The sequence below is a fragment of the Penaeus monodon genome, chromosome 38 (assembly GCF_015228065.2).
Source record: "Penaeus monodon isolate SGIC_2016 chromosome 38, NSTDA_Pmon_1, whole genome shotgun sequence".
Classification (NCBI taxonomy): Eukaryota; Metazoa; Arthropoda; class Malacostraca; order Decapoda; family Penaeidae; genus Penaeus; species Penaeus monodon.
Window position 1 is genome coordinate 4273979 of NC_051423.1, and position 12500 is coordinate 4286478.

The 12500-nt window shown below is 35.0% G+C and overlaps 2 protein-coding genes across 2 annotated transcripts; both read left to right on the forward strand.

Moving 5' to 3' along the window:
• The first annotated feature begins 2321 nt into the window (after positions 1–2321).
• Positions 2322–3030, forward strand: LOC119596660 (pro-resilin-like). Its single transcript, XM_037945993.1, has 3 exons — positions 2322–2333; positions 2464–2511; positions 2785–3030. The coding sequence occupies exons 1-3, from the start codon at positions 2322–2324 to the stop codon at positions 3028–3030; spliced, it is 306 nt and encodes a 101-aa protein (XP_037801921.1).
• A 3644-nt stretch (positions 3031–6674) lies between these two features.
• Positions 6675–7522, forward strand: LOC119596509 (pro-resilin-like). Its single transcript, XM_037945787.1, has 3 exons — positions 6675–6715; positions 6846–6893; positions 7166–7522. Exons 1-3 carry the CDS (start codon positions 6704–6706, stop codon positions 7409–7411), a joined length of 306 nt encoding a protein of 101 aa, XP_037801715.1. The 5' UTR covers positions 6675–6703; the 3' UTR covers positions 7412–7522.
• Positions 7523–12500: the final 4978 nt, after the last annotated feature.

Here is a 12500-nt window from a genome sequence, read left to right on the forward strand (position 1 = left end):
ACACAAAGGCAAGTGATATTAAACCTGTGGGAAATAAGGTTATATTTTACCATAGTTATTTCAATATTCCGAGCTAAGATCGTCTATATATGCATCCACAGTAAAGCATTAGTTGGTATACTACTCTTCGACTTTTTCTGTTTGCTCAGGTTTTTATCCTTCTCGGCCTGGTGGTTGTTATTGCTGCCGTCAAGCTGGTGAGTAAAATACTCTATTCAGTAGTAGAAACATTTACGCAATATATGATATAAAAAAGACACAACTTCAAGCATGTACGATTTTTTCAGTAAATCAATAACTGCAGAATGTATTTTTGCGCAACAGAAAGAAAACATACAAACTGATGGATATAATACGTTGTTCCGATAAAAAAAAAAAAAACGATTCCTAATGACCTTGGCCAAATACGACTTCAACTGAGCTATCAAACACGACGACTCCGATAACGACTTCGGACACCAGGAGGCCCGCAATGGAGACGACACTCTATGATCCTACTACGTGCAGCTCCCCGACGGCCGCCTGCAGACCGTCAGGTAAGTCGCGGACGGCGACAACGGCTACGTGGCTGAGGTCAACTACAATGAATCAAAGTAATTGGAATCCACCATCCCGGTATAATCAGCTGGTACGTCGTAGACGGCAACGACGGATGGCGAGGCTCGGTAGTCCGATTCCAATTAATCAAAATAACTTGAATCCATTCATTGTGAATCTGCGTACAAGGACTTCTTGTGATGACTAACGTATATATCTGTATATATATTTATCCTATAATAAACACTAAATGTAATCGTGACGTAATGATGGTGATAACTGTGAAAACAAAAATTATATAAATATATTCACAGTGAAAATAATAATAACATTAACGAGAATTTTGGCATTTTGGATGATAACAGGAAAACGATAAAGATGGCGATGGGGAGGATAAGAAGAAATAGAAAATGATATTGGGAACAATAATGGAAATAATAACAGTATGATAAGATAAGCGAGGTTGTTTATGATATATGCAATATTTCTTGTCTAATAATGAAATGTATTTTGCATGGATTCGACATAAACATAAGGTCCAGAATTAAAAATAGAAACAAGAACGACAAAAACAATAACAATGAGATTTGAAAGAGATAAAAAAATAACAGATGGAAATACGTTGAGAGAGAGAGAGAAAGAGAGAAAGAGAGAGAGAGAGAGAGAGAGAGAGAGAGAGAGAGAGAGAGAGAGATCATTAAAGGGGATGGTATTGACCTTTCTTTACAGCTATAGCTATCACTGCATGTTATTTAATGCTAACATTTCCCTACAGTGTTTGTGTAACTATAATTGTAATAAAAAAAAAAGAGTTAGAGCCTCTGTTCACACAGTAAAAAAAAAAAAAAAAAAAAAAAAAAAAAAAAAAAAAAAAAGCTAGTTGAAAATACCAGTCAAAATATCCGTGAATTTCAATCTACGATGGTCGCGGGATGCTGTAATACACCATTACTTTTATTTCACTTTGCATATGTATTTTGTAGTAAAATATATAGACAGACATTTTGCAGGAGTTTAAAACTACTGTTTATTTATTTATTTCTTCGTAGATATTTTTTTGTCCGTTTACTTTGTGAGCTCTCCGAAATCTAAGAACAACGTAACGTAACTAGATAAAAATATACATGTATATCTGAAAATATAAGTAATTATATATTTTTTCTTTTGAAAGTCTTATGTTATATTTGAAGCTTGAAGTTTACTTTAGAATATCGCCGATAGTCAGGAAACGTGAATAATTCTACAAGATTCCACAACACGCAAGGCGATTATATCATGTAAGCATATTCCATGAGTATATCACCCCTTCCCTCTTTCAAACGCATATTTACAGATTCTGCAAAATGTAAGGTGATTATATCGTGTAAGCATATTCCATGAGTATATCACCCCCTCTCTCTTTCTAGCGCATATTTACAGATTCTACAACACGTAAGATAGTTATATACCTGTGAACATATTCTGGGAGTATAGTTATTTATTTTTTACTTCATTATTTCATATACCATATTTTTAATGTTGAGTGCTGAACCATGACTTTCGCAGCTATGAACATAGTAACATAAACCTGTACAAGTTTTACGTGCATTAACTACATATCAGATCTTTTTCTTTCGAATGTTGACCCATGACTATGTCATATTTGCCCCTAGTGTAGGCAAGGTTAGCGAAAAACATGTCCCGCCTGACCTTCAGCAATGGTCACAAAGACACTCCGGTCGGGTATATAAAGGGCCAGAGGTTCATGCCGGTCATCAGTTCCTTCTGAAACTATCAAGCTAAACATGAACACAAAGGTAAATAGGGTCATAGACTTTCTAAATATCATGGTCGTTTCCGCAGCTAAGACTGACTACGTTATATGTATATGCTCGTACATTCTGTAACGGTTTGATTTTATTTATTTATTTATTTTTCATTCCTCAGGTTTTCATCCTCCTCGGCCTGGTGGCTGTTGTTGCTGCCGACAAATTGGTGAGTAACTTTTGCTTCTTTTGTTTGTACTAGTGAGGAAGTGTCTAAAAATAGAATTTATGTATCATAAGATATTTTTCGTGGGGGAGGGGCGGCAAGGCGAAACTATATATGTATACCATTTTTAAAGTAAAGTATGTTAGCAATGACTTGAAACTTTCGTGACTTGCATTGATTAAAAAAAAATATTTAGAGCCAACATTAAGGCAAATTAAAAATCATACACTTTTTTATAGTTATCATGAACAAATTCATAATGTCTTGGCATTTCAGGCATCTTTCGAGTCAGGAGAGGCCAAATACGACTTCAACTGGGCTGTCAAACACGACGACTCCGACAACGACTTCGGACACCAGGAGGCCCGCAATGGAGACGACACCCAGGGATCCTACTACGTGCAGCTCCCCGACGGCCGCCTGCAGACCGTCAGGTACGTCGTGGACGGCGACAACGGCTACGTGGCTGAGGTCAACTATGATGGCGAGGCTCGTTACCCCGACTCCAATGAATCAAAATAATTTGACTTCATCGGTCCATTATGAATCGGCTGATAATGACTTCTTGATATGGCGAACATATAGATATATATGTACATATATTTATCCCTCCGTTTAAATAAACTCTCTAATCATAAATATTATATTAATATACACCAAATGTAGCCATGATGGTTATCATTATGAAATGAATTAGCAAACTGTTAAGTATAATAATGGTAATACGGAGTCAGCACATGATCGGGTAATAAAGTTGAAATAAAGTAGTAATAATAAAATATTAACGAAAGTAATGAAACTAAGAATGAAAATAGTAATCATGATAATACTAATAGTACTCCTGATGATGATGATAATGAGGATGATGATAATGATAATGATAATGATAATGATAATGAGGATGATGATGATGATGATAATGATAATGAGGATGATGATAGTAATAATAAAAGAACGAAAAACAGGAAAATGGCCATATATGAAAACGCGTAGCATATAAAGTACACTGATTCCCCTCCTTCACCCCTCGGGAAGCCTTAATGGCAATATAGGTTGTCTCACAGTTCCTGGTCTTTATATATAAAAAGCATCAACAACAAAGAAGAATAGAAGTGAATGAATGTACTTAACATACGATATGGAATGATTGTATATTCACTTTATATCTTTAAAAAAACGTATTGCAGTTACTGTTGTGTAAAGATTGAAGTCAATTATAAAGAAAGGAAATGACTCAAACGTGTATATAAGACCTGCAAATTCGACAGTAGACATAGACATATAAATAAATAGTAAATCTCGCTCTCTCTTCCAACTAGTTTTATAATTTTGCACCATATATTTACCATCACTCCTTTACAGATCTTGAATACCTTACTACAGGGGTAGGGATTTCACAGGGAAACCTTTATTGTGGTTATCATCGTCTGTCTCAGGCTTATGGTTTTCTTCTTCCTTAGTATATATTTTCAAGAGCTACACTAATTCAAAAGTTGCCACAAATGAGCATGGTATGTTAGCTGCCTAGACCTCCAAAACCCGCCTGCATTTGTTAGTGACAGCCATTAAGAATTCTTTGTTTGGCCTTTTTTCGTAGCTAACAGCTTGGTGGAAAAGTTATCAGCATCCCACTCGCTGACAGACGATCAACAGTCGTATTCCTTTCTAAACGAGGATAATTATATACTTATTCGACAGTGCACAAATACGGGCGGGGAACGGGGGATTCGATGCCGATATCAATATCCCATTGCATACATTTTTATGAAGTGTAGGTCATTCACTATACCGTGTATTAATAGTTTATGATTCATTAAAAAAGAAAAATGAACATAGATATCTGGAACTCATTTTTTTTTCTCTCATACTAGATACTATCAAACTCAACATGAACACAAAGGCAAGTGATATTAAACCTGTGGGAAATAAGGTTATATTTTACCATAGTTAATTTCAATATTCCGAGCTAAGATCGTCTATATATGCATCCACAGTAAAGCATTAGTTGGTATACTAATCTTCGACTTTTTCTCTTTGCTCAGGTTTTTATCCTACTCGGCCTAGTGGTTGTTATTGCTGCCGTCAAGCTGGTGAGTAAAATACTCTATTCAGTAGTAGAAACATTTACGCAATATATGATATAAAAAAGACACAACTTTAAGCATGTACGATTTTTTCAGTAAATCAATAACTGCAGAATGTATTTTTGCGCAACAGAAAGAAAACATACAAACTGATGGATATAATACGTTGTTCCGATAAAAAAAAACGGTTCCAAATGACCTTGGCCAAATACGACTTCAACTGAGCTATCAAACACGACGACTCCGATAACGACTTCGGACACCAGGAGGCCCGCAATGGAGACGACACTCTATGATCCTACTACGTGCAGCTCCCCGACGGCCGCCTGCAGACCGTCAGGTAAGTCGCGGACGGCGACAACGGCTACGTGGCTGAGGTCAACTACAATGAATCAAAGTAATTGGAATCCACCATCCCGGTATAATCAGCTGGTACGTCGTTGACGGCAACGACGGATGGCGAGGCTCGGTACCCCGACTCCAATGAATCAAAATAACTTGAATCCATTCATTGTGAATCTGCGTACAAGGACTTCTTGTGATGACTAACGTATATATCTGTATATATATTTATCCTATAATAAACACTAAATGTAATCGTGACGTAATGATGGTGATAACTGTGAAAACAAAAATTATATAAATATATTCACAGTGAAAATAATAATAACATTAACGAGAATTTTGGCATTTTGGATGATAACAGGAAAACGATAAAGATGGCGATGGGGAGGATAAGAAGAAATAGAAAATGATATTGGGAACAATAATGGAAATGATAACAGTATGGAATAGATTTGCTAAAAAGATGAGCAAGGCTGTTTATGATATATGCAATATTTCTTGTCTAATAAAGAAATGTATTTTGCCTGGATTCGACATAAACATAAGGTCCAGAATTAAAAATAAAAACAAGAACGACAAAAACAATAACAATGAGATTTGAAAGAGATAAAAAAAATAACAGATGGAAATACGTTGAGAGAGAGAGAGAGAGAGAGAGAGAGAGAGAGAGAGAGAGAGAGAGAGATCATTAAAGGGGATGGTACTGACCTTTCTGTACAGCTATAGCTATCACTGCTTGTTATTTAATTCTGACATTTCCCTTCAGTGTTTGTGTAACTATAATTGTAATAAAAAAGAGAGTTAGAGCCTCTGTTCACACAGTAAAAAAAAAAAAAAAAAAAAAAAAAAAGCTAGTTGAAAATACCAGTCAAAAAAATCCGTGAATTTCAATCTACGATAGCTGATGGTCGCGCGATGCTCTAATATATCATTACTTTTATTTCACTTTGCATATGTATTTTGTAGTAAAATATATAGACAGACATTTTGGAAGAGTTTGAAACAACTGTTTATTTATTTATTTCTTCGTAGATATTTTTTTGTCCGTTTACTTTGTGAGCTCTCCGAAATCTAAGAACAACGTAACGTAACTAGATAAAAATATACATGTATATCTGAAAATATAAGTAATTATATATTTTTTTCTTTTGAAAGTTTTATGTTATATTTGAAGCTTGAAGTTTACTTTAGAATATCGCCGATACTCAGGAAACGTGAATAATTCTACAAGATTCCAAAACACGCAAGGCGATTATACCATGTAAGCATATTCCATGAGTATATCATCCCCTCCCTCTTTCAAACGCATATTTACAGATTCTGCAAAATGTAAGGTGATTATATCGTGTAAGCATATTCCATGAGTATATCACCCCCTCCCTCTTTCGAGCGCATATTTACAGATTCTACAACACGTAAGATAGTTATATACCTGTGAACATATTCTGGGAGTTTAGTTATTTATCTTTTACTTCATTATTTCATATTCCATATTTTTTATGTTGTGCTGAACCATGACTTTCGCAGCTATGAACATAGTAACATAAACCTGTACAAGTTTTACGTGCATTAACTACATATCAGATCTTTTTCTTTCGAATGTTGACCCATGACTGTGTCATATTTGCCCCTAGTGTGGGCAAGGTTAGCGAAAAACATGTCCCGCCTGACCTTCAGCAATGGTCACAAAGGCACTCCGGTCGGGTATATAAAGGGCCAGAGGTTCATGCCGGTCATCAGTTCCTTCTGAAACTATCAAGCTAAACATGAACGCAAAGGTAAATAGGGTCATAGAATTTCTAAATATCATGGTCGTTTCCGCAGCTAAGACGGACTACGTTATATGTATATGCTCGTATATTTTGTAACGGTTTGATTTTATTTATTTATTTATTTTTCATTCCTCAGGTTTTCATCCTCCTCGGCCTGGTGGCTGTTGTTGCTGCCGACAAATTGGTGAGTAACTTTTGCTTCTTTTGTTTGTACTAGTGAGGAAGTGTCTAAAAATAGAATTTATGTATCATAAGATATTTTTCGTGGGGGAGGGGCGGCAAGGCGAAACTATATATGTATACCATTTTTAAAGTAACGTGTTAGCAATGACTTGAAACTTTCGTGACTTGCATTGATTAAAAAAAAATCTTTAGAGCCAACATTAAGGCAAATTAAAAATCATACACTTTTCTTATAGTTATCATGAACAAATTCATAATGTCTTGGCATTTCAGGCATCTTTCGAGTCAGGAGAGGCCAAATACGACTTCAACTGGGCTGTCAAACACGACGACTCCGACAACGACTTCGGACACCAGGAGGCCCGCAATGAAGACGACACCCAGGGATCCTACTACGTGCAGCTCCCCGACGGCCGCCTGCAGACCGTCAGGTACGTCGTGGACGGCGACAACGGCTACGTGGCTGAGGTCAACTATGATGGCGAGGCTCGTTACCCCGACTCCAATGAATCAAAGTAATTAGAATCCAACGTCCCGGAATAATCAGCTGATAACCCATGATATGGCTTGCATATATATATGTATATATGTATATTTATCCTTATATGTAAATAAACAATTGTCATAAAAGAGAAGTTTCATAACATCTACTAGATATAACCCTAATGATAATTATTAATATCATCATCCTTAAACAAATGTAGTGAGCAGCAGTTGTGATTCGAAATCAGAATTACACTCCCACTAACAAGCTAGAGCCTAAATACATCCCACAGCATCTAATTAATTGTTTAGATTACTGGCTGAAAAAGAGCTTTATTATCTTGCTTTGTGCACACACACACACACGTGGTTGTGTGTGTGTGTCTAAATTTTGTCTTTATATGTATGCATGTATATATATATAATATTATATAATAAATTAATATTTAATATATATATAAATTTTAATATTCATGTATATATATAAGAGAGATAGATAGATAAATAGAAGATAGTGTCTAAAATTTTTTTAGATAAGTATAAATACACCCCACAAAAACACCAGACCACCCCCAAAACACACACACACACAAACAACCCACCAAACACACAACCTCATACACACACACACACACCACACACACACACACACAACACACACCACAAATAATATATATAAAATATATATAATATATATAATATATATTATGTATACATGATTTTTCTATTTTTTATATGTATAAAAAAAACATATATTAATTTTATATATATTAATATATATATATATATATATATTATATAATTATATTTAAAACAATTAGCATTTTAAAGGGGAAATTTAAAGGAAGTCCTTATCAAGAAGATTAATTTTAAAAATAGATAAAGGGAATAATTAACGTTTTGCACACATTTTTAAATTATTTTTTACATAATTAGATAGCAAGATAATGATATCAGATGGAAAAACTTTTATATCCTTTTTTTTTTTCAAAATAAAAAATTCCCTTTTTTACTACCTCCCACTGCATTTTAATTTGATTTTGTTTTTCTCAGATTTTTTAAGACACATACCAGTGTATTTTCGGGGTATCATAAAAAACACATTTCTTCTTCTTTTTTTCATTTTCTGCTGACCCTACTACGTAAAATCTGGTAAAAAGGGGGTTAGCAGAACTATGTCCCGTGCCCTTCAGCATGGTCCAAAAAACTCCGGTCGGGTAAAAAAAAGGGGCGAGGTTCAGCCTGCCATCAGTTTTTCTGAAAACACCGGGCCATCATGAACGAAAGGCAAGTAGGATCAGAATTCTCTTAAATGATCTTGGATTTCCCCCGTTACTAAGACGGCAAATGAATGCTGCCAATATGTATTGTGAATGAAACCCCTTTTTTCGGGGTATCTTTTATGCCTCAGATCTTCGCCCTTTCTGGGTTTGGGTAGCTGTTATTGTCCCGAAAAATTGGGAGTTATTTTTCTAATGGTTTTGCTGAAAAATAAAGAAAACATCTTAAAAATCAAAGTTTTGTTTTCTCTTCCATCTATCTATCTATCTCTCTTTCTTCTTTTTTTAAATTTATAAGGAACTTTTAGTGGGCGCGAAAAGGTACCCCGTTAATATTTTACTTATGATTATTTATGTTGGAATGTTTGGGAAATTTTAAACTTCTGATTCTTTCCCTTTTTATAAAAGGAATCCTCGATTTTTTTTTTTAAATTAGAGATATATCTATATGGTATCAAAAACGTGATGGTTTTCCTGATCTTCCGGGAATTTTTTTGAATCCGGTGGGGCCCAGATCAATTTGATGGCTTCAAACACACGACTCCGACAACGACTTCGGCACCAGGAGGCCCGCAATGGGGACGACCCAAAGGATCCTACTATGCAGCTCCCCGACGGCCGCCGAAACCCGTCGGTAAGTGGGAGGGGCGAAAAGGGGCTACGTGCTGAGGTCAACTTGATGGCGGGGCTTTTCCCCCCGACCCCAAATGAATAAAAAATAATTTTTCCATCGGTCCATTAGAATCGGCTGATAAACTTCTTGATAGGCACATATAGTATATATGTACATATTTTATCCCTCCTTTAAAATAAACTCTCAATCATAAATTATATTAAATCCCCAAAAAATTGCCATGAGGGAATGAAGTTGATATTATCATTATAAAAAGGGAATTAGAAAATTTGATAAGTATAATAGGGAAATACGGAGTAAGCACATGTCGGGTAAAAAAGTTGAAAAAAAGTATAATAAAAAAATATTACAAATAGAAACTAAAAATGAAAAGTAATCTGATAATACTAATAGTACTCCGATGAGATGGAAATGGGATGATATAAGGATAATGACGTGATGATGATGATGTGAGGATGATGATGTATGATTAAATGATATGATGTGATGATGATGAGATGATGATGAGATAGGTGGTGGGGGGTGATATAAGATAAAGGATGATATATAAAATAAAAGAAAAAAAACGGGAAAATGGCCATATTGAAAACGCGTAGCATATAAGTCACTGTTTCCCCTCCTTCACCCCCCGGAAGCCGTAATGAAATTAGGTTTTCTCCAGCCCCTGGTCTTTATATAAAAAACATAAACAAAAAAGAAGAATAAAGTGAATGAATGACTTAACATACGTTTGGAATGATTGTTTTTAAAATTTTTACATTAAAAAATGTTTGCATTTACAGTTGTGTAAAGATTAAAGTCAATTATAAAAAAAAAAATGCCAACGTTATATAAGCCCTGAAATTGACAGTAAAAGACATATAAAAAATTTAAAAACTCGCTCTCTCTTCCAAACTTTTTTTTAAAAATTTTTTTGCACCATATATTTACCCACCCTTTACAACTTGAATACCTTACTACAGGGTAAGGGATTTCACAGGGAAACCTTTTTGTGGTTTCATCTTCTACTCAGGCTTAGGGGTTTTTCTTCTTCCATATATTTTTATTTTCAGAGCTACCTATTTAAAAAGTTGCCACAAATGGATGGGTTTTAGCTGCAGTAGTATGCAGTCCCCTAGACCTCCAAAACCCGCCTGATTTTTTTATGACAGCCTTTAAAGAATTCTTTGTTGGGCCTTTTTTTTCGTAGCAAACCCTTTGGGGGAAAAGTTATCAGCATCCCACTCGCTGACAGACGATAAACGTCGTATTCCCTTTTAAAAGGGATAATTATATACTTATTCGACGTGCACAAATACGGGGGGGAACGGGGTTTCATGAGTATAAATATCCCATTGCATACATTTTTAGAAGTGTAGGTCATCACTATCCGGTATTAATAGTTTATGATTCTTTAAAAAAAGAAAAATGAAAAAAGATATCTGGAATCATTTTTTTTCTCTCATACTAGTATAAAAACTCAACCATGAACAAAAAGGGGAAATTATTAAACCGGGGGAAAAAAGTTATTTTTACCATAGTTATTTCAATTTTCCAGCTAAGATCGTCTATTTGCATCCACAGAAAAGCATTTTTTGGTATACACTCTTCGACTTTTTCCTTTGCTCAGGTTTTTTTATCCTTCTCCCCTGGTGGTTTTATTGTGCCGTCGCGGTGAGAAAAATACTTTTTCGTAGTAGAAAATTTACGCAATATAATTAAAAAAAAAGCCAAAACTTCAAGCTTTTTTTTTCAGTATTACGTTTTTCCAAAAAAAAAACGGTTCCTAATGCCTTGGCCAAATACGACTTCAACGAGCTTCAAACCGCAAAACGTTTAAGGCTTCGGCCCCCAGGACCCCCGCTGGGGAACGACACTCGGGGATCCTACTAGTGCAGCTCCCCGCTGCAGACGTCAGGTAGTCGGGGCGGCGACAGGGGCCACGTGCCTAAAGCAACTGGAATGAATCAAAGTAATTGGAACCCCATCCCGGTATAATCACGGGTCGTCGGGACGGAACGAGGGATGCGAGGTCGGTAGTCCAACCCCAAAAAATAAAAAAAACTTAAATCCATTCATTGGAATCTGCGTACAAGGACTTCTTGTGATGACAAAAGTATTTTCTGTATTATATTTATCCTATAATAAGCACTAAATGTAATCGTGACGTAACGATGCTGTGAAAATTATAAGTATATGAATATATTCACAGTATTGAGAAGTATCACAGTGAAAATAATAATAACATTAACGAGAATTTTGGCATTTTGGAATATAACGGAAAAAACGTAAAGAGGGCGATGGGGAGGAAAAGAAGAATAAAAATGATTTGGGAAAAATAAGGGAAAATAAAAACAGTGTATAGATTTGCTAAAAAAAAAAGCGGGTTGTTTATGATATATGCAATATTTCTTGTCAAATAAAAAATGATTTTGCCTGGTTCGAGAGGAGAGAGAGATCATTAAGGGGATGGAAAACCCCTTTCTTAAGTATAGCTATCATGTTTGTTATTTAATTCTGACATTTCCCTTCAGTGTTTGTATAACTATGAATGTAATAAAGAAAGCGTTAAAGCATCTGTTTACACAGTTAAAAAAAAAGAAAAAAAAAGAAAGCTAGTTGAAAATACCAGACAAAAAAAAACGTGAATTTCAATCTCGATAGCGGATGGTCGCGGGCTCTAATATATCATTCTTTTTTTTCATTTGCATTGTATTTTTTTATAAAATATATAGACACCATTTTGCGGGATTTTAAAACTACAGTTTATTATTTTCTTTTTTTTTGTAGAATTTTTTTGTCTTTTACTTTGTGGCTCTCCGAAATTAAGAACAACGTAACGTAACTAGATAAAAGTTACTTTGTTTCTGAAATTTATCATTGGGGAAAAAAACAATTTATATATTTTTTCTTTTAAATTTTTTTATGTTATATTTGAAGTTTGAAGTTTCACTTTAGAATACCCCATGTCAAAAACGGAAAATTCTAAAAGATTCCACAACACGCAAGGCGTTTTATATACGAAGATTTTCCATAGTCTATCACCCTTCCCTCTTTCAACGCTTTTTTACAGATTTACAACACGAAAAGATAGTTATATCCCTGTGGACATATTCCAGGAGTATATCACTCCCCCCCTCCTCTCTCTCTCATCCAACTCATCCAAATTTTGTGATTTTTGGGTTTTTTTTGACAACCGAGCCTTACCTATTCAATACCCTTTGCTGGGATT

Bases quoted from the DNA above. Each gene is read 5' to 3' on its own strand.
- LOC119596660 (XM_037945993.1), top strand. The intron at 2,512-2,784 runs GTGAGTAACTTT...TTGGCATTTCAG, and splicing joins TTGTTGCTGCCGACAAATTG to GCATCTTTCGAGTCAGGAGA.
- LOC119596509 (XM_037945787.1), top strand. The intron at 6,894-7,165 runs GTGAGTAACTTT...TTGGCATTTCAG, and splicing joins TTGTTGCTGCCGACAAATTG to GCATCTTTCGAGTCAGGAGA.